This window comes from Diachasma alloeum, unplaced genomic scaffold, assembly GCF_001412515.2.
Source record: "Diachasma alloeum isolate Michigan unplaced genomic scaffold, Dall2.0 Dall_scaffold_00760, whole genome shotgun sequence".
Taxonomy (NCBI): domain Eukaryota; kingdom Metazoa; phylum Arthropoda; class Insecta; order Hymenoptera; family Braconidae; genus Diachasma; species Diachasma alloeum.
In genome coordinates this window covers 192,398-215,842 of record NW_021680890.1, presented here as the reverse complement: position 1 = coordinate 215,842, position 23,445 = coordinate 192,398, and the positions used below count along the sequence as shown (strand labels likewise).

At 41.1% G+C, this 23,445-nt stretch overlaps 5 protein-coding genes across 8 annotated transcripts; 3 read left to right on the top strand and 2 right to left on the bottom strand.

Annotated features, from left to right (window-relative positions):
- Positions 1-137: 137 nt before the first annotated feature.
- On the bottom strand, positions 138-2,397 carry LOC107044605 (3-oxoacyl-[acyl-carrier-protein] synthase, mitochondrial). The gene is made up of 3 exons (XM_015266546.2): positions 2,089-2,397; positions 1,080-1,460; positions 138-931 (listed from the first exon to the last, which is right to left on the bottom strand). Exons 1-3 carry the CDS (start codon positions 2,243-2,245, stop codon positions 189-191), a joined length of 1,281 nt encoding a protein of 426 aa, XP_015122032.1. The 5' UTR covers positions 2,246-2,397; the 3' UTR covers positions 138-188.
- LOC107044606 (general transcription factor IIH subunit 2) lies at positions 2,106-5,618 on the top strand. 3 transcript variants are annotated; one of them, XM_015266548.2, is made up of 8 exons: positions 2,106-2,428; positions 2,531-2,732; positions 3,098-3,226; positions 3,503-3,679; positions 3,835-4,091; positions 4,399-4,648; positions 4,744-4,893; positions 5,558-5,618. In XM_015266548.2, exons 1-7 carry the CDS (start codon positions 2,370-2,372, stop codon positions 4,858-4,860), a joined length of 1,191 nt encoding a protein of 396 aa, XP_015122034.1. In that variant the 5' UTR covers positions 2,106-2,369; the 3' UTR covers positions 4,861-4,893; positions 5,558-5,618. The 3 variants fall into 3 exon arrangements, with proteins under 3 accessions (XP_015122034.1, XP_015122033.1, XP_015122035.1); XM_015266547.2 differs by lacking the exon at positions 5,558-5,618 and having other exon boundaries at positions 4,744-4,950; XM_015266549.2 differs by lacking the exon at positions 5,558-5,618 and having other exon boundaries at positions 2,499-2,732; positions 4,744-4,950.
- A 130-nt stretch (positions 5,619-5,748) lies between these two features.
- LOC107044604 (cationic amino acid transporter 3) lies at positions 5,749-13,215 on the top strand. Its single transcript, XM_015266544.2, has 8 exons — positions 5,749-5,892; positions 9,713-9,961; positions 10,028-10,156; positions 10,528-10,788; positions 10,852-11,373; positions 11,923-12,353; positions 12,426-12,534; positions 12,618-13,215. The coding sequence occupies exons 2-8, from the start codon at positions 9,733-9,735 to the stop codon at positions 12,722-12,724; spliced, it is 1,788 nt and encodes a 595-aa protein (XP_015122030.1). The 5' UTR covers positions 5,749-5,892; positions 9,713-9,732; the 3' UTR covers positions 12,725-13,215.
- On the bottom strand, positions 12,880-19,436 carry LOC107044603 (tectonin beta-propeller repeat-containing protein). Its single transcript, XM_015266543.2, has 4 exons — positions 19,282-19,436; positions 17,821-18,262; positions 13,711-17,265; positions 12,880-13,460 (listed from the first exon to the last, which is right to left on the bottom strand). Exons 2-4 carry the CDS (start codon positions 18,226-18,228, stop codon positions 13,425-13,427), a joined length of 3,999 nt encoding a protein of 1,332 aa, XP_015122029.1. The 5' UTR covers positions 18,229-18,262; positions 19,282-19,436; the 3' UTR covers positions 12,880-13,424.
- A 637-nt stretch (positions 19,437-20,073) lies between these two features.
- On the top strand, positions 20,074-22,920 carry LOC107044573. Of its 2 annotated transcripts, none has more exons than XM_015266502.2 (5): positions 20,074-20,383; positions 20,807-21,000; positions 21,327-21,934; positions 22,269-22,374; positions 22,685-22,920. In XM_015266502.2, the coding sequence occupies exons 1-5, from the start codon at positions 20,148-20,150 to the stop codon at positions 22,840-22,842; spliced, it is 1,302 nt and encodes a 433-aa protein (XP_015121988.1). In that variant the 5' UTR covers positions 20,074-20,147; the 3' UTR covers positions 22,843-22,920. The 2 variants fall into 2 exon arrangements, with proteins under 2 accessions (XP_015121988.1, XP_015121987.1); XM_015266501.2 differs by having other exon boundaries at positions 20,807-21,036.
- The last annotated feature ends 525 nt before the right edge of the window (positions 22,921-23,445 follow it).

Below are 23,445 nucleotides of genomic sequence, written 5' to 3'. Positions count from 1 at the left end.
CGAAACTCGTTATTTTACACATACAAATGCATTTTCCATAACAAATATGCAATACACTACAGCTATAGAATAATCATTTAAAGAATTTCAAGAGGAATATACAGAAACATGAGTGCTTCAATCAGAATCAATAAAACTTCCAAATTACCAACAATATTTATTCATAAAAATTACTCAACAATAAAAAATTAATCCATAAATTCAGCAATGCACAAGGAGGCATTGGTCCCGCCAAACCCAAATGCATTTTTCAATGCAACTCTCCTACCCCCTGCCTCCCACTTTCTCGTCTCATTGGGAACAAACTTGAGATGTCCCTCGAAGTCAAGATTCCAGAGATTCAAAGTGGGTGGGAAGACATGTTCCTTGATTGCTAGAAGTGTGAAAAGGGCTTCGAGGTTGCCAGCAGCCCCCAGAAGATGTCCATGCGCCCCCTTGGTGCTGGAGACCGTGACATTCTTGCTGTGCTCGCCGAAAACTGTCTCAATAGCTTTCAATTCAATGGTGTCCCCTCGAGGAGTCGACGTGGCATGAGCATTCACGTAGGTAATCTCGAGGGGATCGATTCCCGCACTCTTGATGGCCCTGTCCATCGCCAGAATCGCCCCGACTCCGTCTTCGGATGGGGCTGTGAGGTGTGCGGCATCCCCTGATATCCCGTACCCCAAGATTTCCCCGTAAATTTGAGCCTCTCGAGTGAGCGCGTGTTGGAGCTCCTCGAGGACGAGAATCGCTGAACCCTCACCCATGACAAAACCGTCGCGATCCTTATCGAAGGGACGTGATGCCTCCTGGGGGAAATTGTTGCGATTTGTGGAGAGGGCGCGGAGGCGACAGAAGGCGGCAATGGCTAGGGGACTGATGCAGGCCTCCGCACCCCCACAGACCATCACTGAGGTTTCACCACCTCTGATGAAGCGGTAAGCATCACCTAGAAGGCGGCATTTTTCATTTTTAGGGGAGGACAAAAAATGGGTAATGATGATGTCGTAATTTCTGTGAGGGCTTTTTCTTTCGTTCTGGGGAAAAAGCCCTTTAAAGGTCTTGATGAAAATTTCGACAGGACGGGAAACAATTACCAATGGCATGAGCCCCCGTCGCGCAAGCCGTCGAGACCGCGTGGTTGGGCCCCCTGAACCCGTATTTGATGCTGATCTGACCGGCAGCCATGTTGGGAAGAATCCGGGGGATGAAGTAAGGGCTGACCTTGCTGTAGCCCTTCTTCAGGGCTTCGTAGGTCGTGCAGACATCGGCTAGATCGATCATGCCGATGCCCACGGCCACACCAGTGTCTCTTTTATCGGTTTCGTTTTCTGGCAGCCAGTCGGCGTCATTTAGGGCTTCTTCAGCAGCCAGAAGGGCGTATGCTGTGGCTGGACACATTGTCCGGAGCTCACTTGTCGTGAACTTCTTCGCGAGGTCTAGTTCGGAGGGACTCGAACCCTTTGGCACCAGTGCAGCTAGGATTTGTTGGTTTTATTGACATTATGTTTGAGGAGTTATTGATGGGGAGATGGGGCAAAGTGGAACGGAGGGGAAGTTTGTTGCTTAAGGGGAGACTACTCTGAGTTTTTAAAATAGCGGGCGATTAGAGGGAGAGTTCTCATGCATTGAAGAACGATTATATATGTCTAAAAATGAATAATTAGTGCAAAAAAGTTGATTGTTTATTGTTCTTTTGCCTCGCACACGAACTTAAAATGTTAAAAATAGTTGAGAGCTTTTGCAATGCTTTTTGCAATGAGAATAATTATAAACAATTAATGAAAAAAAACAATATCGAATTTGACAGCACAAAAAGCACAACAATTATTTAATCAACAACAAATAATGAATTAATTGTTGTGCTCTTAACACAACAATTAATAATAATTAATTCGACTCATTATTAATAATTATTCAATAAGTAATTATTAATTAAGTAACAATTAATTATACAAAAAATGAAAAAAAATTAATGAATTTAACGTCTTTACAAAAGATTTGTCCCTTTCTCTCAGATTCAGAAACAAAAGAACGGATTTTTCTCTTTAAAGAATCTGTAAAAATACAAAACTTTTTTTTTCATAAATATTAAGGGTTACTTACCAATCCGGCACGGCAGTTTCTCGTACTCCGGTTCCGTCAGCTCCCGAATCCCGCATTTTCCACCGATTAATGCCCTCCAGGCACCCTTGACCCCTACCCCTAGAGGGCAAACAGCCCCTAGACCCGTGACAACCACCCGTTGACCGCATTTGTTCATTTATTTTCGATTGTTGAGACTCGACTTGCCTCCAGAGATGTCTTATTTGGAGGTTAGAATTTTTTGTTGACAGTTTCCAGTGCATTCCAGCGTTCGATCACTTGTTCCTCAGCGATAATCGATCATGGGGGACGAGGAGGGACCCAAGGAGTACCGCTGGGAGACAGGTTACGAGAAGACATGGTGAGGAATTTACTTTTTAAAGGATAAATTACGACAATTGAAATTTAAAGGGAATTTTCGATTTTTCAAGGATTCGTTTTGGGTTTTGGGGTTATGTTGAAGGGAAGCGATCAAGGAGGACGACCATGGGGGTTTGGACGCCTCGGTGGCCGACATCATCCACAAGGCCAAGAGAAAGAAACAGCTGGAGAAGACTGCAGGCAGCAGACTGGGCATGATAAGGCATTTATTCCTTATTTTGGACGCCTCGGAGGCCATGGGGATGCAGGACCTGAAACCTACGAGGCTTCTGTGCTCAATCAAGGTGAGTGGGGACTTGTCCACACACTAAAAATTGTATTTTCGCACTTTTTGGATCATAATGGGTCGATATAATACAAAAAAACCAAAACTTGAATCTGAACGATTACAACGCTTCCATTCGGAAACAAAAAATTATTAGAAAGGAGAAATGAAGTAATGAAGGCGAATTAAGAGGTGCTAGGAAATGAACTTTCTTTGATCAGCGATATCTCGTGACCCAACGAACCGATTTTGACGAGCCATGTCTTATTTTAAAGCTTGAAAAAAAATCTTGGAAATAAGAGAAAAAGAGGAAAATTTCACTCTGCCGTTCTTGAGTAATTGCAGATTGAAAATTGGTCTTTTGGTTTCATTTTTTGTTTTTAGCTCTTGGAGTGTTTCATTGATGAATTCTTCTACCAAAATCCAATTAGTCAACTGGGGGTCATTGTCACGAGGAATAAGAGGGCTGAGAAGTTGTGTGAATTGTCGGGAAACTCGAAGAAACATGTGAAGGTGAGTGGAGTGTTGAATAATTAATAAAGTTTGAAACGAAAAAAAAGAAAATTTGGTTCTTTGGGAGAATTTTTTTTTTGTGAAAATTTCAATTTTGTAGCAGAGTAAATTCTTTAAGCATTGCTAATTGGTTAAGTTTGTTGATGTATTAATTAACAAGATTAATAAATATTTTAACTGTTTCAAGCTTAAATGTATGTGTTTTTTCATTTTGAAGAACGTTTTATTCTCCTTTAAAAATCATTATTTTTGCATTTTGTTTCACGTTTTCTCCAGGAAATTCAGAGTCTTAGTCAGTCCACCTCCATTACCGGTGAGCCCTCTCTCCAGAACTCCTTGGAGTTGGCCCTGAAGTCTCTAAAAAACCTTCCTTCACACGCCAGCAGAGAAATCCTCGTGATAATGGGGTCCTTGACAACTTGCGACCCTGGAGACATTACTGAGACAATTCAGGTACCCTATCAATCTTTATTATTACCAGGGAATGGTTCACAACAATGTTAATTCATAAATACCTAATGTAAAATATAATGAACTCCCCGAAATTGTTTAAACCTTAAAATTAATGAATTGGTAATTAACGTGTCGAATTCCTAATTTTATCTCAGACTTTGAAAACCGAAGGAGTGAGATGCAGTGTTATAGGTCTAGCAGCGGAGCTCCACGTCTGCAGGAAAATGGCCACTAGCACCGGTGGTGAGCATGGAGTAGTCCTGGACGACAAGCACTTCCTGGAGCAACTGAAAGCCCACGTGGACCCACCCCCAGCTGCAATGAGGCTGGAGGCAGCCCTCGTGAAGATGGGATTCCCTCACCACGCCCTTCACAGCACACCAGCTGACACCGCCATGAGCGTATGCATGTGGTAAATATCTCACTCAACATTTCTCGGAGTTTTTTATGCTGATATTATTTCCATCATGGACATGATCAATATTAATTTATTATGAATCAAATTCCGATCTCTTCAATAAAAAATCCAATGCAACGTTTTTTGAAGCCAATCTATTCCACCTAACGTGTTCTTTCTTTATCACTATACTATCATGTAATATATTATAATATATTATATATAATATAGTATAGTGTATATAGTATGCAGATATTATTTTCATCGACATTGCCACCATCAACTCATTATTAATAATGTTTCCATTGAATTCTCTGCCCAGTCATGCTGAAAGTACAGACGAATCAGCCAAGTTGACGTCTGCCGGCTACTTGTGTCCCCAATGTTTATCAAAACACTGCGAATTGCCAGTTGAATGTAAATCCTGTGGACTCACTCTCGTCTCCGCACCGCATCTGGCGAGATCTTATCATTACCTATTCCCCGTTGAGTCCTTCAAGGAAATTCCGATCCAGGAAACCTCAAACCACTGCTATGGGTGCCAGAGACGTTTTTCAGAGGCTGATAAGAAGGTACAATTCCAGTGAATAAGAGTATTTGTAAATGCAAATGACGCGTTTCTCCTTTATTCTTTGTTTTGAGGATATTTTTGGATTATTTGTTCTAGGTTTACACGTGTGATAAGTGCAGCCAGACGTTCTGCCTTGACTGTGAAATTTTTATTCACGAGTCGTTGCATACGTGCCCTGGATGCGCCACCAATCCAGAATCATTTAAAAAATAATTAGGAAATAATTGGAGATAATTGAGGATAATTGTGTGTGTTAAGGATAAATTAGTGAATAAATAATTTTTTTACCATATACAATGAAAATGGGAGAGGACTGTTGACTGTTTTTTCCCTTTCATGACAATTCGTTTAGTGACAAACAAATTCTTTTTTGGCAATTTTCAACTAGCGATTTTGTTGGCCCATACAAGACTTGTTTGATAACGTATTTGTTTTTCTCTCAGCGCATGAGAAAGTCCACGTCCTTCACACCTTCTTCATTTATTTTCTCGATATCCAATTTGAATTGATAGATTGAAATTGCGAAAGGAGTGACTCGTACATTGTCCTCTACCAGTGAGAAAACCGTTTTTCAAGGATCCACGAAGCACGTGACATCCACAATTTCCCTGATGAAATAAATAATTCATGGGAGACGTGACTGTATTTAATTGACCAATAAAACCACTTCAATTGTAATTAACACGATAATACTTTTGAATAATGCAACTTGTCTCGTCATTGCAATAAATTGATGATGAATTTTTATTCAATACATTCACAATTCAATTCACCCAATTCAGCAACAATAGTTTTATTTTTCAATGGACTAAAGGCGAAGGAGTAATCTTAAATTCCCGTGACAGAATAAATCATCAATAATTTTAATCATTTTCTCGTAATTAACGAGGATGATCCTGTAATCATTCAGATGAAGATGATGAATGAAAATTCCTCAGGTGTCGTGGGGGAACTAGAAGGAGACTCAGTGAAATGAACAGATAGCATAAATTTCATAAATCACAGAAATACTGGGGAATGGGTGGGAGGTGGGTAATTGTCCCGTTGACATTGGTGATGCCTGTGAGCCCGTGTTACGTATCTTTTTAGTCGACAGCCAGCGATTGCAAGTGACTGTTGGCGGTTCTTAAAGTTGCGTCGGTGTTACTTGATAAATAAATTTTGCTCATCAATTTTTTTTTCAGTTAAATTTTGGAGTATATGAGGAGAAAGTGGAATTGAGCCCTCAATATTCGTCGATTTTTGGTGAGTAGAAGGAAAAACATTCAATTGATTTTTCTCGCAATTTTTAAACAGAAAATGCAATTTTTCACTTCAAGAACTTTCAAACGGTTTAAGGGGACACTACTGTCAGTTTTAAAAGTCGTGGGTTATTGGAGTGACACTTTTCATACGTTCAAGATCGATTATGTAGATCTGAAAACAAGTAATTAGTGCAAAAAAAAAAATTTTTTATTGTTCGTTTGCCCGAAAACGCTTAAAATGCTAAAAACAGTCAACAATTACGAGCCATTTTTTTAAATTCGACTTCTACACAGCTGATTTCGGTTTTTTTCATACAAAAAAATTCACTATTTGTGTAAAAAAATACAAAAAAGCAAATTTAGCCATGTAAGAGGTGAATTAAAAAAAAACTAGCTCGTAATTGTTATTCCACATATTGTTGCGAAAATTTTGAAAAAAAAAAAATAATTCGTAGCTCAAAAATTGGAGGCCCTGGACTGTTTTTGGCATCTAAGCGTTTTCTGGCAAACGAACAAAAAAAATTTTTTCTTGTACTAATTATTCATTTTCAGATCTATATAATCGATCTTCAACATGTGAAAAGTATCACTCCAATAACCCACGACTTTTAATCGACAGAAAAAGTTCTCATGAAAATTTCGATATCTCCCGGAGATTCGGAGATATTTAGCGCAAAATCAAGTTGCAACTGTTATCGTGATCCGATGAATCCATTTAGATTGCTTATTTCAAGCTGCATGTCTCAACAAATTGTGAAACAATTCATTTTCTGTCTTTATCAGGTGTATGAATAATTAATCCACCCAACGAGCCAGTTGTGAAAGTAAATAAGAATGGTTAAATCAGTCTCGACATTAGAGTACAATCCCGATAACAGATTTTTAATCTTCGCTGATTCCCGTTCTCTCCTGTCTAGACTAATCGAAAATAAGAGGATTAATCCTCTCTCAATTGAACGTTCTTCAAGTAATTGAGAGATGAAGGAGATAATTCTGTCAAGTCTCCCAACTCTTTAATGATCAGAGAATAATTGTGTTTTTCACATTCTTTTATCAGAATTTATGATAAAAAGCAATTAAAAATGAACTTTAAAGTTGTTTTCGACGATAAAACAATGAAGCATATCATCATCATCTCATCTGGTCTTTAATCATGTTTTTCCTTCTGCGGTGGACAGTCGAAACCCATCCCCCGTTTTTTATCGATAAAAATCGAATCTTTTGTTATCGGAGAGTTAATAATGCATCAACCCGCCGGAATTTCCATAGTATCCTTAGAGAATCGAACTTTCATTCAAGTCTATTCCGGTGTTTAAGGGTCAAATGGGAGGGACAGGCAGAGGATCAAGAGAGTCAAACGGGAGAGACGATGGGAGTGATCACGCCCCTCGTCTCTCCCCGTTAACCTTCAAGATTCTTTGACCCTATAATTTTTTAAGTAATAGAGACGGAAAAAAAACTATCTAAATTTGTCTCTACCTCCCCCTTTTCCTTTAAATTTCCCGATTGACCTTCTCTCTGATAAATTCGTCATAAGGTCATCACTTATTCTACGATAATTATTCTTCTATTTTAGCATATGTAGATATCTGATCATCACGTGACAGTAAGAATAAATTCCCCGGTTTAATTGCACATATGGCACTCAACACTCGTGAATATGAAAATAATTAATGCAGGAGTCAGTCGACCGGCAACAACTGGACATTTTTCTCCAGACTTTTTGTCTCCCGAGGCGATTAAATCATTTAAAAAAATAGCAATTATTTTTTTGTAAATCGCGTGTAAACATGTTCATATGCATGCGTTGTCCACTGATGAATGATATTTAATGTCTCAATTTACATGAGATCCTGATGTCCTCGCTCCACAATAAACGACTAAAAAAAGTATCTAAACGTCGAATTTCGTCATGTCTGAGTGATCACCTGAGGAGAAATAGTGCTTCACTGAATTGTTTCGTTGTCCCATTCATCATATTTCCAATGATTCATGTAATTCATTGTTTCCTCTAAAATTTTTGATACATTTCTTGGAAGATTGCGTAGACAAAGGAGGGAAAAATTGATTGCTATTGAGGTGACGAGACGAGAAGCTAATTTATTTTTAATGTTTTCTTTGTCTTCTGCGAAGTTTTCCGGTATCAGTTGCACTCTTTTAAAAATAATTATCGTTGTGACGTGGGTCTGATTAAAGTGGGCCAGTCTCTACGACGGAATAGGTTCTTAAACAGATGAAGATAATGGTTCGGTGGATGTTTTTTCATTTCCCATTTTTGGACGAAATATGTTAAATTCATTGATTTGATGAATGTTCCCTTGCCAAGAAAAATAGAAATACTAAATATTTTGACGCGACATATTGCTTTCATAATCCATTAACAAAATCCCAAAATCCTGAAGTCCCAAAATCCCAAAATCCTATAGATGTCATAACATCAGTCAAACATCACGGATCTCAATCAGAGTTCTCGAAGGATCTCCAAGGCTTCCAAATGCAAAATAAAAATGTTAATTCCCAAACTGCATGACAAATGTCCCCTCGTAGAATCAAAGCACAAATATATTTTCCATTTCATTGCATCCTGTCACATCCTTCATTCAACTCGACACTGTTCTTTCCTCAAGGATGAAGTGCTCGTGTCGTTTGCATGTCCTTGGCTGCAACGACGTATTCATAATAATGATTTCGTCCATCTCCAACAATTCTTTCGCACGTTTCCCTATTCTAATTTTTGCCATCTATGCGTAATTGATTCCTTCGCGGGAATTTTCAGAAAGACATGTTTCCTTACTGGATTTTCCCATTTGATTCCGCACATCATAAAAAAAACGATAGATCGAGAATTTATTAATCTTTTAATAACTTGAGGAAAATTTTCAAATAGACTGTGATTTTGTAGTGGCAAGAAAAATTATTTCTTCAGGTTTGCGAAAGTCTCTTCGTCATTAAGTATTCATTGTAAATATTCTCGTCATGGAAATCGCAATGACCTCGCTACAGGCCTTCCAAACACTCATGTTTCGAAATTTGCGGTGATTTGACCATGAATTGTGCTAGGCAAGTCCAGCGAATCTTGCATAAAATTTCTGTAATTAATAATTGTAATAAAACAAAAAATTGCAAGAGAAAAATGATTCGTAAATCTTGAAGATAAAAAACTCTTTTTTTCCTGTTTGCAAATGCATTTCTCGAAACGAAAGCCTTGAAAAATTTTATCTCGTCACCTGAATCCCGTGATGCATTTCAAACTTCAATATCACCTTTTATCGTAGTACATTGTGATAAGAATCACGCTGCATCCTCCATTGTTTAACGCCGGGAGCATTGGGATGTGAGAGATTCTATCTCTCACATCACTGGTACATTTTTCTGGATAAATTGTAGTACCAACAGTAGAAATTTATCATAAAACATTTAATGACAATGTAAGGAGGATTATTACAAATGTCAGTTATTTCATACTGAAGTTTATCTAGAATAGCTCTAGAAACTAGAGTCATCTCTAAACTCTAGAATCAAGAGGGGCCTCTAAACCCCAGACTCTAGAGCCTACTGTAGAGACTAGTTTCCTGGAATTGAAAAAAAATTATCGAAATTAAAAATCGCCAAGCCCTGGCCAGGAATCGAACCCGACTCCTCCAAGTGTCGGGTCCGGTACTTTTTTCCAACTAAGCTACCGGGAACTACGGAATTTCTCCCTCTCGAAATTCACATCACAACACCGCCCACTCCATTAGGCATAAATTCAAAGAGAATTAGAATTACCACGAGAAAAAAATTCCTCCGAGAATTAATCACGCAAACTTACCTGTAAACAGATGTTACCGCTTCCAAAAAAATGGCGTCAAAATTATGGGAAGCATTCAGCAGAAAACGAGTGGACGACAGTCCCGAAGGAAAAGGAGAATTAGCAAGGGTCCTCGGCCTTCTAGATCTTACAGCTTTAGGAGTTGGAGGCACTCTCGGTCTAGGTATTTATGTCCTAGCCGGCAGTGTTGCCAAGGAGACGGCAGGCCCGGCCGTCTGCATCTCCTTCTTCATCGCTGCATTCGCATCAGCCCTAGCTGGTAATCTACCCCCAATCTAACAAATTCCCCCCATGAGTATCTCCCATCACTTTGAAATTATTCCAGGCATGTGTTATGCTGAATTTGCGTCCAGAGTACCTAAGGCAGGTTCTGCTTACGTGTACAGTTATGTCACTGTCGGGGAGTTTATCGCTTTTGTTATTGGATGGAATCTCATCCTAGAATACGTAATTGGTAATTTTTATTCTAACAATTTCCTTCTAAAAAGGGTGGAAAAATCGGAAAAATAGCTTAAATAATTCGTTCACTTTATGAAAGCCGGCAGAAATGAGTTGAGGGATATCTGAAGACGATAAATAATTATAAAAGATGTTTGAAAATACGAAGTGAGGCCGCCATCATGTTCAGAGCGAGCCGCCATTTTGATTTCCTGCTTTTTCCACAAAATGACGGCGCCCACAACTCCATCACTCCGTATTTTTGAACACTTAAAATTATTCATCCCCTCTACCACATTCAGGTATTTCTTCGATTTTTCCATCCTTTGTTTTCTAATTCCGAGGGCTATTAACGCAGCTCTTCTTTATTCTTGTTATTGACACCAGGTACCGCGAGTGTTGCCCGTGGCCTCAGCAATTACGTAGACTCTCTCATCGGGAACGTCATGCGAAACTACCTCCACTCAATTATGCCCATTAACGTTTCTTTTTTATCCACGTATCCTGACTTTTTTGCCTTCATCGTTGTTATACTACTAGTCTTACTACTCTGCATCGGAGTACGTGAGTCGTCATACCTGAACATAGTATTCACAGCTGTGAATCTGATAACGATCTTGATTATTATCGTGGCAGGATCTTTCAAAGGTAACTGATTCATAATTATTCTTTTCGAACAGCACCTGATGATTCTTCCATTCTCTTCAACAGCTGATCCCGCCAACTGGAGCATCTCCCCTGAGAACATCCCCGAGAAATACAAGAACGTCGGAACTGGTGGCTTCATGCCTTTCGGAATCTCCGGAGTGATGGTGGGAGCAGCCAAGTGCTTCTACGGTTTCGTCGGCTTCGACGCAGTAGCAGCTACCGGAGAAGAAGCCAAGAATCCTCAGAAGACCATTCCCATGGCGATTGTTCTGTCCCTCGCCATCTCCTTCGCAGCTTACTTCTCAATTTCCACGGTACTGACCATGATGTGGCCTTATTACGATCAGAGCCCGGAGGCACCGTTTCCATACGTCTTCGGACAAATCGGCTGGCCAGTGATCAAGTGGATTGTTAACGTCGGAGCTGTCTTCGCATTGTGCACTAGTCTTCTGGGGGCAATGTTTCCGTTGCCGAGGGTTTTATACGCCATGGGAAGCGATGGAATCATCTTCAAGTTCTTGGCGAAGGTCAGTGAGAAGACACAGACGCCGGTGCTGGGGACTGTTACATCGGGACTTCTGACGGGTGAGGATTTTGAATTGCTTATAAGCTGGGAGACGAACGTTCCTGTCTGACGCGGGCATGACGTTTGCCTGTCTAGGCAAATCTAGCCTAGTTCAGTCTGGTCTAGCCTTCAGCCCACATGGAAAAAATATATATGCAGAAATATATGTCACTTATATCCGCTTATATGTGGTATACTTTCTGGCAAAAATGCAATATTTGAGTACACAATGCGGTACACAATGCGGATATATTCAAGATATAATTCCGGCAAAATCACTACATGTCACTTATAAGTTTTGCCTTACACTTTTTTCTATGCGGAAGCCCTCGAAATGCTTAGATAAGTGTTCCGATGGTTCTTCATTGTCGTTTTATCATTGGCAATGTCTCCATACAATCAAACGACTTCCTTTCCGCAATCGAATCCCTATCAAATCGCTTCTTTAGCTTTCTCTGCCAAAACGCGCAATCCTCATCTCACCTAAAAGAATATTTCAAGACACTTATAAAACCATACTCGTCACACATCCATTCAGCTCGTTCAGTGAAAAGAATCGTTCTTTCCAGGTATCATGACCCTAATCTTTGGTCTCGAGCAGCTAATCGACATGATGTCCATAGGAACACTCCTGGCCTACACAATCGTCGCGATTTGTGTCCTCATCCTGAGGTACCAGAACACAAATACAAGTCTCAAGCTGTCGCCGAATGACATGCTAGAGGACGATCCAACCCTCTTCGACTACTTCAAACGCATCTTCAACCTCTGCAATCAGAAAGTCGCGACAGACTTCTCAAGTAGAGTCGCAGGGTGGGCGGTCCTCGTGTTCTCCTGTCTTGCCTTCTTCTTTGGTTTGCTTCTAAATCACGTGAATTTCAGCGGAACTGGACTCCACGTCATCGGAATCGTAGCTTTGGGAGTCATTGGAATCATGATCTTGTTGTCTATGATCGCGATTGGGAGGCAGCCCGTCGAAAATTTAGATCTGGCATTCAAAGTAAGTTGTCTCTTCCAGAAGACGAATGAATCGTAACTAGTCTTGATCTTTGACGAATTGGCTTTTCTTCAGGTACCGTTGGTTCCTCTCATCCCCTGCGTCAGTATCATGATCAATTTATTGTTGATGCTTCAGTTGGATGCCTTCACATGGGTGAGGTTTGTCATCTGGATGGCCGTAGGTAAGCATTTGCTTTCCAATCTCAAATGCCCAAATTCTCGACCGATTCTTCGAGTCTTCTAACAAATTGTGCCATCTTTGCAGGATTCGCCATCTATTTCCTGTACGGAATCCGACACAGCGTGCAAGGAATAACGAACAAGAGGGCTCACCAGTACACGGAGCCCGTGAGAATAACCACGAAATTCTAAGTCGATCAACTACTTTTGAAATTATACGAAGTATTGACAAAAATCGCCGTTACTCCGTTTAGGAGAATGAACATGCATTTACTTGGTGAAGAGACCAAGAGAGGGTCCAAATGAGGGATTGAGAATCGAAATTTTTCGATGCCAAAGAGATTTATTTTCCAAGTTTTCCAACCCTCTGCCTTTGAATTCTAAAACACGCAATGAGTAGCGATGTCTTTTGTAAATATTTTATTCACAAACATTTTACATTTGAGCGTAATTTATTCAGTATTCCGACTCTCACTGTACATACGTAGTATAAATGACTGTAATAATTATTTTGTATCTCCCTTATCTCCCATTAATGTCATTCTCATGGCGATTGTACAAAAATAATAGTATTTAGGAATTAAAAAATCACGTGATCATAGCTTACCTCGGGAATGTCTTCAATATCACAAAAAGAAATATAAAATAAAAGAGCAAGACTAGTTAGTTCTTCTAATAGTTTAGTAACAGCTTATGTTGATCGTCCATTGAAAATGGACAAAATACTTAGTCTTTCGAAAATACAACGATTAGTTAGTGACTAGTGATTCTAAGGTTCAGGCCACGTCGTTGATGCTTTGAACTTTAAGCTTTTCATAGTTATCTTAAGATTGAGAAAATACTGTGGTGTTTTATTTTATCTGTTTACGATATTTGGCTTTAAGGGCTGTGATTAGAGTCCACCAATAGTGATGTGTTGCCAATTTGCCTGAAAATTGAAGAATAGGATTGTCCAAAGAACAGACCAAATAAGACAAGGCTTAAAAATAATTTCACAACTTTTCTCTGCCTTCTTGGTTCATCTGGCAACTTTAGTATCTCAAGATGCCTCAAGATGTATCTCATTCATTTTGCGATACCAATACGCCTGGAGGAGAGTATGGGACAAATTATCGAAGCGGAAAACAATGGAGTCTCCCCTGTAAACTACAAAAACAGGATAAATATTCATGACTCACCCCAATCCCAGTAGTCCATCCTGTCCCCGCTGGATTCTCTTCAGTAACTCCAATCCTCCGACAAAGAATCCCCGCTCCCGACACAGCCCAGACCTGCTTCTCCACCTTGGAAACCGCAACCATTCTGAACCCTTGCTTGGCATTGACCACTCCCTGATCAATATGAATGGGGTCATTCGGCATAGCCGGCAGCACCTGCCAGTGCGTCCCCTCCGGGAAGACCTTCGGCTGTATTTCCTTCCTCACAGCGAGCCTTCCACTGGTATCCAGCGCCCAAATGCCCCCGCCCCCCACCGAAATCTGTTTCAACTGAGCGCCAGGAGGCGGTTCCACATTGGTCCACACCTCTCCCGTGGGTTTCGTCTCCGAAATGCCGAATCTCCAGTAGGAGCTCCCGTTTTTTCCCACTGCCCAAATTTGCCCCATCGGCCCGGCGGATATTCCAATCAGCGCTTGATCGGAAGGTATGTGCTCCCAGGAGACGCCCATGGGGCACGTCTCAGTGACCCCTCGTCTGTAGAGAGCTTCGCCGTTGGCAGCGACTGCCCACACCTCCACCCCCTCATCCTCGCCCTTGTTGAAGAGACTAATGTCCACGATCTTCGTGTTCCCGACTTCCTTCCAAGGCCCCGAAGTCGTCAGCTGACACCGCCGGAACCATCTCCTACGTCTCACGTAATCCGTGAAGTTCTTTTTCTCGTGGTAGACACTGGGGAAGTCCGTGGCATACTGCCAGCCGTCCCTGTCGACGCCGCCGGGGGTATGGAAGTCGACGATCCAATCGGAAATCCATCTCCAACGGCTTGACATCAATTTCGTGTGCTCCCGAGTTCGCTTGTGCCTGCCTGTCACATCACTCCACATGTATCTGTCCGTTGGAAGCCCGTGGGAGGTGTATCCGGTCACCGGGTTCCATCTCTGGTTCTCGTAGACGAAGTAGTTCTGGACGTCCATCATGGGGTTGACGTCTCCGTTGGAACCTAGCTCCTTCAGGGAGGATCCGCCCCAACCACCCGTGTACACCCATGCGGTGTGATCGTATCCTAGGCCCCAGGTTATCCCGGAAGAACAGGTCTCCACCTTGCGCAAGTGCCCACCCATCAGTCTCCAGAACATGGTCACGGGTTCGATGATGACTTGCTTCGAAGAATACAGGATTTTGTGAAGAGTCATCAGGCCCTTTATCCTGAGATGGGTTATCCCCCCTGGAGGTATTCTGTGGCAGTAAGACGTGAACTCCTTGTCGTTGATAAAGATCCTGAACTTCCTCTCCTCGCAGACAATCTTCAAGGAGAAGTCTGACCCGGGCTTCAGGGGAGATCCTCCTGACCTCTCCTCGTCACCCCATTGTCCGTTCTCGTAAGTATTCCTGACGATGATATTCTCGTTCAACCGAGGGTTGAAATGGAAGGCTATGTCATGGGACTCTGTAGCCTTTTTCCCTAGACCCATGTGTGAGACGAAGTTGAAAGCAAGACGATCGGCGTCATCATGGCAGCAGACAGATATGAGAAGCGAACTCCCCGGGCCGAAACCGTTATGCAAGATTGTCTCGTACGGAAGGTACGAGACCTTCCCTGATACTTCCAACTCTTGTGTGTAAGTTCCCTCGTGCACCTGATTGCCTTCAGCTATTACAGGATCATAAACGTAAACGTCTCCTAAAGCGGTTGTCGTCCAGATCGATCTTGGACCGGGTCTCGAGTATACGTTATTCATCTTGCAGGTGACGGACGTCAAATGTCCTAACCAGTCCTCCATTTCTGTATCACTGGAGAACTGCAGCCTCAGAACCTTCGACTTCGGGAGTTTGGGTGTGTGGATAGCAAGCCTTGGTGCCCCAGGTTCAGAACAGCTGATGACAGCGACAATCTCTGACACGGGAAACTGGAGAACAGTCGTGGCACCATCAGAATTGAGAATGGTCAAGGTACCAGAGTCCAAGGCTCCTGTGTCGCTGCTAATCCATTCCAGCTCGATGACACAGTCCTCGAAGTTGCTGTTGCCCTTCAACCGGCACCTGGCGTCCCCATTCTTCACCCATGACGACCGCTCGATCGCCTTCTCATACGTCGACAAGTCACAAACCAACGATTCTATATTTCTTTGCCTGGTCTTCAATTCTTCAAGGATTCGGATCCTCCAGCTTTCGGAAATTTCACTGGAATTCGAGTGTTGTCCATCGCTGATCCACTTCGGAGGGTTGCTAGGATCAACGAAACAAGCGCCTGCTTCGACCTTGCACCAAAGAACCTCGCATTCCGCCCAGTACATGGCAGCGGTGCTGTCATCCTCCCCAAAAATACCAGATTCACCAGTCAAATCAGGATCGAAAACGCTTCCATCGGTTTCTGGATGCGCCTCGACTCCGACCATCGATCCGACCGAGTGGACCGGGGACCATGCAGCCGGATTGACCTTCACAGTGCTCCCCATGCCCTTCCCAGAGACGATCGTGCTCTCCCCAGAATGCGATAACGATTCATTTGAGATCGTGATGTTGCCGGAGGAGTCAGTGAGATCGTTCGACTCAATCGAAATTGATGATTTGGTCTTATCGTCCCCTGGAAACATCTCCTGGAAGGCCTGTGGCCTGTCCGTTTTCTCCCACGACTTCAGGGAGGTCGCGGTTGGCGCTGATCTCGACTGCTCCTCCCAGTCTCTGATCAGGGCAGTAGTGTCTCCAGTGCTCTGGGGACGATTAAGTGAACTCCAGCTCTGGTGCCGCTGTTGTTGCGGGGTTCCGCACATGCTGTGACGGTTTGATGATGACAGACTCGCATTGGAGCTCGCCCTGGACAGTTGAAGTGGTGCCGTGATGGGTCTCCACTTTTTGCCCGTGAGTTCTGAGTTGGATATTTGGGTCCTGTAGTAGAGACACCGATCTTCGAGACCAATCGCCCAGACTTGATCGTTCGGAGCTACGGAAACCATTGCCATCTTGGTTGGCATCTCAACCCATCCGGTCCCTGTGGCCAACTGTTCGCAGATACCACTCATCTCTCCCTTGATCCCTTTCCGAAACCAGACGGAGCCGTCTTGGGATACCGCCCAGAGGGCGTCTGTTCCGATGCTGACTTGGGACAGTTTTAGGTTATCCGGAGGGTCTACAGTCCTCCAGTCGTCGCCCATCGGATTCTCCCGGGTGATCCCAGTGCGAACGAGGGCTTTGCCGTCAGTCAGGACGCACCAGACTAGACCGGAAGTACCGACGCCAACTTGAGATACTTCTTGGCCGCTCGGAAGCTTTATGGCGGACCAGCGCTGGCCCTCGGGGGAGGTTGACGATACCCCCACGCGGTACATGAGGCGCCCGTGAGCTGTTACCGCCCACACGGATAAATTTGTGGGATTCCCACCGGGGATCTGAGTGCCACCTATCGCTACGTCGATAAATGGCTCTTTCGTAGGGTCTTTATGGAGGGGAGCTATCGCGCACCATGAGTTCAGGGCTGAGTATCGTCGGTAACGGACCCATTTGCGACGACGCACGCAGGACTTCCATTGCTTTTTGGTGGAGTACGTGGCTGGAAAGTCTACGGCGTATGTCCAACCCTGAAATGAGGTTAGGCTGTACTTTCCATTTCAGTTTTGCAAAAACGCTCGTCTTTCGACGTCTAACGACATTATAGTTTTGGCATTCGTTATAGAAGCGTCAATCAATGAAAAAACCTCTTCGTACAGAAATTTATTAATTAACGTAGGGGTGTGCACGACACGATCTCCTCAGTTCGACCGTATGCAACAAGTTACGCAGCAGCCTGCGCAGTAGGGTTCCGAGTGAATCGAAGCGATCATGGCGTTCGCTTTATAAACGTGAGGGAGACACAGAATAAGAGAAGTTTAGAATACAGAGTTGATTTTCTCAAGTTATGGCAGTACTTCAGAAGAGGTTTTTAAAAAAGGGGAGTCCGACTTGTTCAAGGAGAAATAGAAAATCTTTTGAAAAATCGAAAAGTGGAACTGGTCCATTGGTATTTATATACCGACTGGGTATGCGCAGAAGTCTGCGCAGTAGCGTCACTAGTGAATCGACTCGATTATGGCATTCGCTTTATAAACGTAAGAGAGACATATAAGAAATGAATTTTAGAGCAGACTGGTACTCACGTCATGGTCCAACGGTTGTCCATCAAGAGTAGTCTCGATATGCCAGTCTCCCTCCCACTGCCAAGCCATTGACGGCAATTTTACCTTGTCCCTAGATCTATCGACCGTTCCATCGATATTCGAGAAGTTATATCTGTCCGTAGGTAATAGCCTTCCGCTGAAGCCCTCCAGCGGAAGCCACCGTTCATTCTCGTAAGTCTCCTCTTTTATGCGAATCGGTATGTCAAGACCATGCACGTGAACGTACACCTGTCGATCGCCTCCGATAGCCCACATGAAGTGGGGCACCGCCGAGAGACGTTTAAATTCGAGACCCAGGTACATAAATTCCCGCCACATGCTACCGGAGCTCGAGAGCGCCAATACCCGGCCCTCGCTGTTTATCGCGTATAAATATGTGCTCGGCATTTTTTTTTCTTTTTTCGAGGGGTTCGATGGGACGCTGCAAACAAATAGGGGGCGCATGGTTATTTATTCGTTCCATATATTTCGGTTTCTCGGAAATTGGAATATTCCGGGGGTCTAGTTGATTGCAATCTTCGAGAAGTGGGTGGACGGGAGACATGCGAGAATAACAAATTCGGGTAATTAATGGGGTTGTTTTCACTGAGGAGTGTAGTCCACCCAATTTTTTTAGCTGTTATCACACTTTTGTTTATCGTTGTGAATTCATGGTAACAATGAGTGGAGTTGAAAGAGAATTGCAAGTGTTTGTAGGGAATTGAGACCGATCTTTGATCGTCCATAACTCGAGATTGTGAAATTTGCAGATTTGTTTTTATTTTGAATGTATTTTTTTAGGCTTTAAAATAAGTTGTGACTCATTCAAATTTGATCGTTTGATCAAGAGATATGGAAGATTTAAAGAGGACTTTTAGTGAATTTTCGACTCGGAAAAATTTAAAATTTTCTCCATTATCAATTTATCTCGATAACGAGTGGATTGAGAAGAAAATGTGAAAAGAAAATTTTTCTGGAGAATTCAATTTCTAACGAAAAATGTCGTATGTAATTTTCACCTAGAAGCACTCATTACCGAGATAATTCCATATTTTATATCTGAAAATCAACATTCCTAATTTTACAACTTCCTCACAAAATTCCCCATATTCTCATAAAAATATCAACTACTCAGTAATTAGAATCTAAAAACAAACATCCTTCATTTCATAATCACCCGTAATTACTCTAGCAATTAAATTCCGTCGCACGCAGAAATTCTTAGAAATCATCTTTAAAAAAATACACATCCTTTATAACAGCCGAATGAGACGTTCTAAAATCCATAAAATTAACCCCACAAAAAAATATTGTTGTCCCCATGCGTCGCCGATGCGAGACAAATGAATCAACACAATCATATCAACAAAAATGTTATTGATTATGCGACTGGAATACAACATTGCCTGCGAATCATGTATAGTTCTCAAGTATTTTAACGACGAAAAAATCAATTCTCACCTGGAAAAATCCTCAGCACACTTCACTACAACTTGACTCTCAACTATATCCAGACCAGTTAATCGGTCATTGATTCGAAAATGAACGACTGGTGATTAACGATTTTTGTTGATTTACTTGTGTTGGATTTTACGTCAACTGTCAGGTCCTATCAGCTGGTGCCCGGGGGGAAAAAAAATACCCCCTCGATGGATAAAACGCGGCATCAGCCACTGACATCTACCGGAATTCGGGGGAATCCCCTTGACAACTTAGAATTTCGAAGGATTTGAAGAAGCGATGTATCGCGCGTGGAAGTATCGATATAAATATCTCGGTCGTGAGACAGGTGCAAGGTCAATTTTTTTAAGGGTATCAAATTTTTTTAAGGGCATACTAATAATGGGAGGGACGAGGTTGACTCTTGACCCTCCCGGTTGACCCTTAACCTCTCCACCTATCTCTTCCAATCAGAAATTTCCGTTAAAGGGGTTGTGGGACAAAGGGTCTTGAAAAATGAATGTGGAGGAAAATCAGAACGGTTAAACGGTCTTAAGGGTCTATAGGGAGAGACAACTGGAGTGGTCACTTCGTTCGTCTCTCCCGGTTGATCCTCAAAACTGTTTGACCCTCAAAAAATCAAATTCAATAAAATATCGATCCTCCAATAGATCGACACAGAAAAAATAAATAAATATCGACCCCGAAAAAGTCGATAAATGTCTCGATTTTTTCTGGGGTGTTATTGAATCATGAACTATCGATATTTGCCATAATCAAATCTATGATATATCGAACAGTCGCGCGCAGAACGTAACCAAAAAATTTTGAAACAATCAGATGAAAATTCTCGGTGTAAACAAAATTCGATAAATCAAGGGAAAATCATGGGGAATCCGTCAAATTATCGAGTGAAAGTCAATCTCTCGCAGTTCTACGAAGACGTAAGGAAGCTGAGCTATGTTTACGTGAACGAGAAGAACATTTCGCATATTCTACACCTCCATGAGAGGATCAAGCAGGTTTTCGGAATCACCCGGCCTTTTTATCTCACCTCGTGCGAAGGGGTTTATTTGCCGATGAATGAGGATGTCAGGATTATTCAGGGGGAGGAGACTATCAGGTGAGTTTGAGAGGCAGTTGTGCTATTGTTTTTATTCTCAACATTTTTTTTTCGAGTTTGTGAGAACTTTTTTTCTCCGCGAGATGAGGATTGAAATTATCCATTTATTAATCACTTAATCTAATTATTTAATGAAGAGGAAGATGGGGAGAAGTGAATGAACAAATAGGTGAATAAATGAAGTGATTAATTATTAAATTAGTGGAGATAATGAGTCGAGATGAAATTTTTAATTATTTAATGAAGGGAAAAATACGGAGAAGTAAATAAATTATTAATCAGTGAATAAATAAATGAATCAATCAATCAATTATTAAATACAAATCGTAAAATGTGCATAAAAAATTGAATTACACTTTGTTTTTTCTATTTGTTGTTAAGAATGTTTTTTTATTTTTTTAAAATATAAATTGTTGTTTTTAGGGTATGTCTAGGCACAGTAAATCCAAATTGTTTAACAATTTGGAGAGAAATTGGAGTGAAATGCAATGGAAAGCCTTTACCAACGATTGAAGTGCCCAGACAACTTGAGAAGAAAAATCAACAGGCAAATTCTCCTGAGAAAATTTTAATGGTGACAGATTCTGATGCTTGTGACTCAAAATCTGTGAAAAATGGTGAGAAGAATGGATGTTTGAATGGATCAGTCGCAGGTAATTGAATAAAAAATTTATGAGAAAATATCAGTCAATGGTTGGAACTCGTTATAAATTAAACCTTACATTTTTTATTTACAATTTTGCAATTATCTCGAGAACGAATGGGTTTATGAGAAAATGTTATAAGAGCTTTTTTGTCGAGAATTAAATTTCCTACAGAAAACGTCCTAAGATTTATTCCCCTACAACCCATCCCTCTCAAGATAATCTGATCCCCAACAAAGAGTGAAAATCAAACTCTGAAGTTGATTAAGTAAAACCTAATGAAAAATTTATAATTCCAGTTACAGAATCAGAGGGTCAGGGTCACACAAGTCTCGCAGAAGATTCCGACACAGACACCACCCAAGACCCTAAGAAAACCCCCCAAAATCCATCACAAACCCCTGAACTCTACTCTATTCCCCAGAAAAAACGTCGAAGGGTTCGTAAAAGAAAATCTAAAATTTCTCCAGAGCTTCCAGTGGTCCCACAACAGCTCCCTCCCCCTTCCAAACCCATCTCCATTCCCTTCAACTCCAGTTTCACTCCAAAGACAAAGCCCAAGCACTTTAAATTCAACTGGGACGAGAACGAAGATGAGAAAGACACGAAAATTGAGACGAGAAGAAATGGAGTCAGCACTCCTATAATTCCAGAACTGAATACTTTGTTGAGTCTGAAGAATTGTCAGTTTCCTGTGACATTCGTGGGCCAGAAGACGAAGACATCTGATTGTTCATCCCAGAATGGAGATTCTGGGGTCAGTGGAAAGCATCAGAGCCCAATGAAGGAAAAAAATGGAGTTTTAAATTGTGATTCAGAGGAGAAAATAGATTTTTCGAGTGTCAATCCTCTGGATTATCCTGTTTACAATCAGGATTTTGATGTGGGGGATGTCGTGGCATTTAGGGTTAGTGTAATTTATTGAACGGTGATGATTTATAATTTTTTGGTGGATTCAAACGTCTAGAAAGGATTTTAATTCATTAATTCAGTTTCATACCTTCACAATTTGATAAAAATAAATAAATTAATTTCAATGAATTAATTTAGTTAGAAATTAATTTATAAATTTCATTAGTTCATCAACCTTTTTTTATTGAAATAATAAAAGGAATTGGGAGGAGATAATTATGATTTTTTTCTGAATGTTATCATTTTTGAGTGGATTCTAATTCACATGCTGATTTATTCCTCCACAATTCAATAACAATTAATTGACGAAATTATTATTTTTTTTACAGATTCTGAAGATGGGCTCAGACTACTGTCCGATAGTTTCGGGATACGTCGTCGGAGAAACTGTCGCGAAAGATTCAGAACCTTCAATTTATTCATTCAAGATAATTAGTAAGTATTTCCATTATTAAAGTAGTGAAACAATTAGATTTTTTACAACTGATCATTATTTATTGAATTATCTCGAGAATTGTAGAAGTTTCAAATGAAAATGTCAGAAAATATTTTTTGTTGGAAACTTTTGTCTAGAAAAAGAACTTGAGATTTTCATCTAGAAAGGAGAACCGGTTCTTAAAAAAAAAACAAAATCAGATTTAACAGAATATGAAAATTAAAAATTCATGATTTTTTTCCATTCTGTGAATGTTTAGATTTCACTAGACTCATCTACTCCTGATTATGATGGCTGTATTATTTTTAGGTGGTGAAGATCAATTAAAAAATCCAGAAGGCAAATTCTCCCTTGTGACGGACGAAGAAATGGAAAATTCGGAAGAAACACCCAACGAAACTGAAATTCACGTGCTGTCGAGGGAAGAATTACTGGAACTGCGTCTGATTCATCGCCCGGGCACTTGAAACTGCATGAAGAACTGATTTTTATGTTCACAATATTTTAAAAAGGCTCACAAATAAAACAAGATATTTTATATAAAATTTTGTCGTTTCATTTTTCAAAATAATGTATTTTTTAATTCTAGAATTTTTTTGTTAATGAGTGATTCTCGAAATAATTTCACCTTCAACAAATTCGATATATATTTTTTAATGTCATTCAGTAGAAAAAAAACTAATGTAGAGAAAAATTCAGACAATTTTTTGTCATATCTCTTTTACGAGAAAACAAATGATGAAGGGTCTAATGGTAAAGCCGAGTGGTGATGAATAACTTCGACTCTCCGGTTGGCCCTCTTGACCTTCTGATCACTTAGTTTTGCTCATTTTACTCATCCCACTATCCTCGCTCATTTCGCTCCATTCGATCAATTTGCTTCAATTTTCTCTTCTAGATATTGGTTGGTCTCTTAGCAGTTGATTCTCTCCAATTTTATTGATTCGCTCATTGCTCATTTCGCTCAGGAGATGTCCATCTTATTAATTCAAATAAATATACTCTTCTGACCCCCTTGACGCTTCCACCTGTTTCTCCCATTCGACCCTCAAAAACGTTTGATTCTTTCG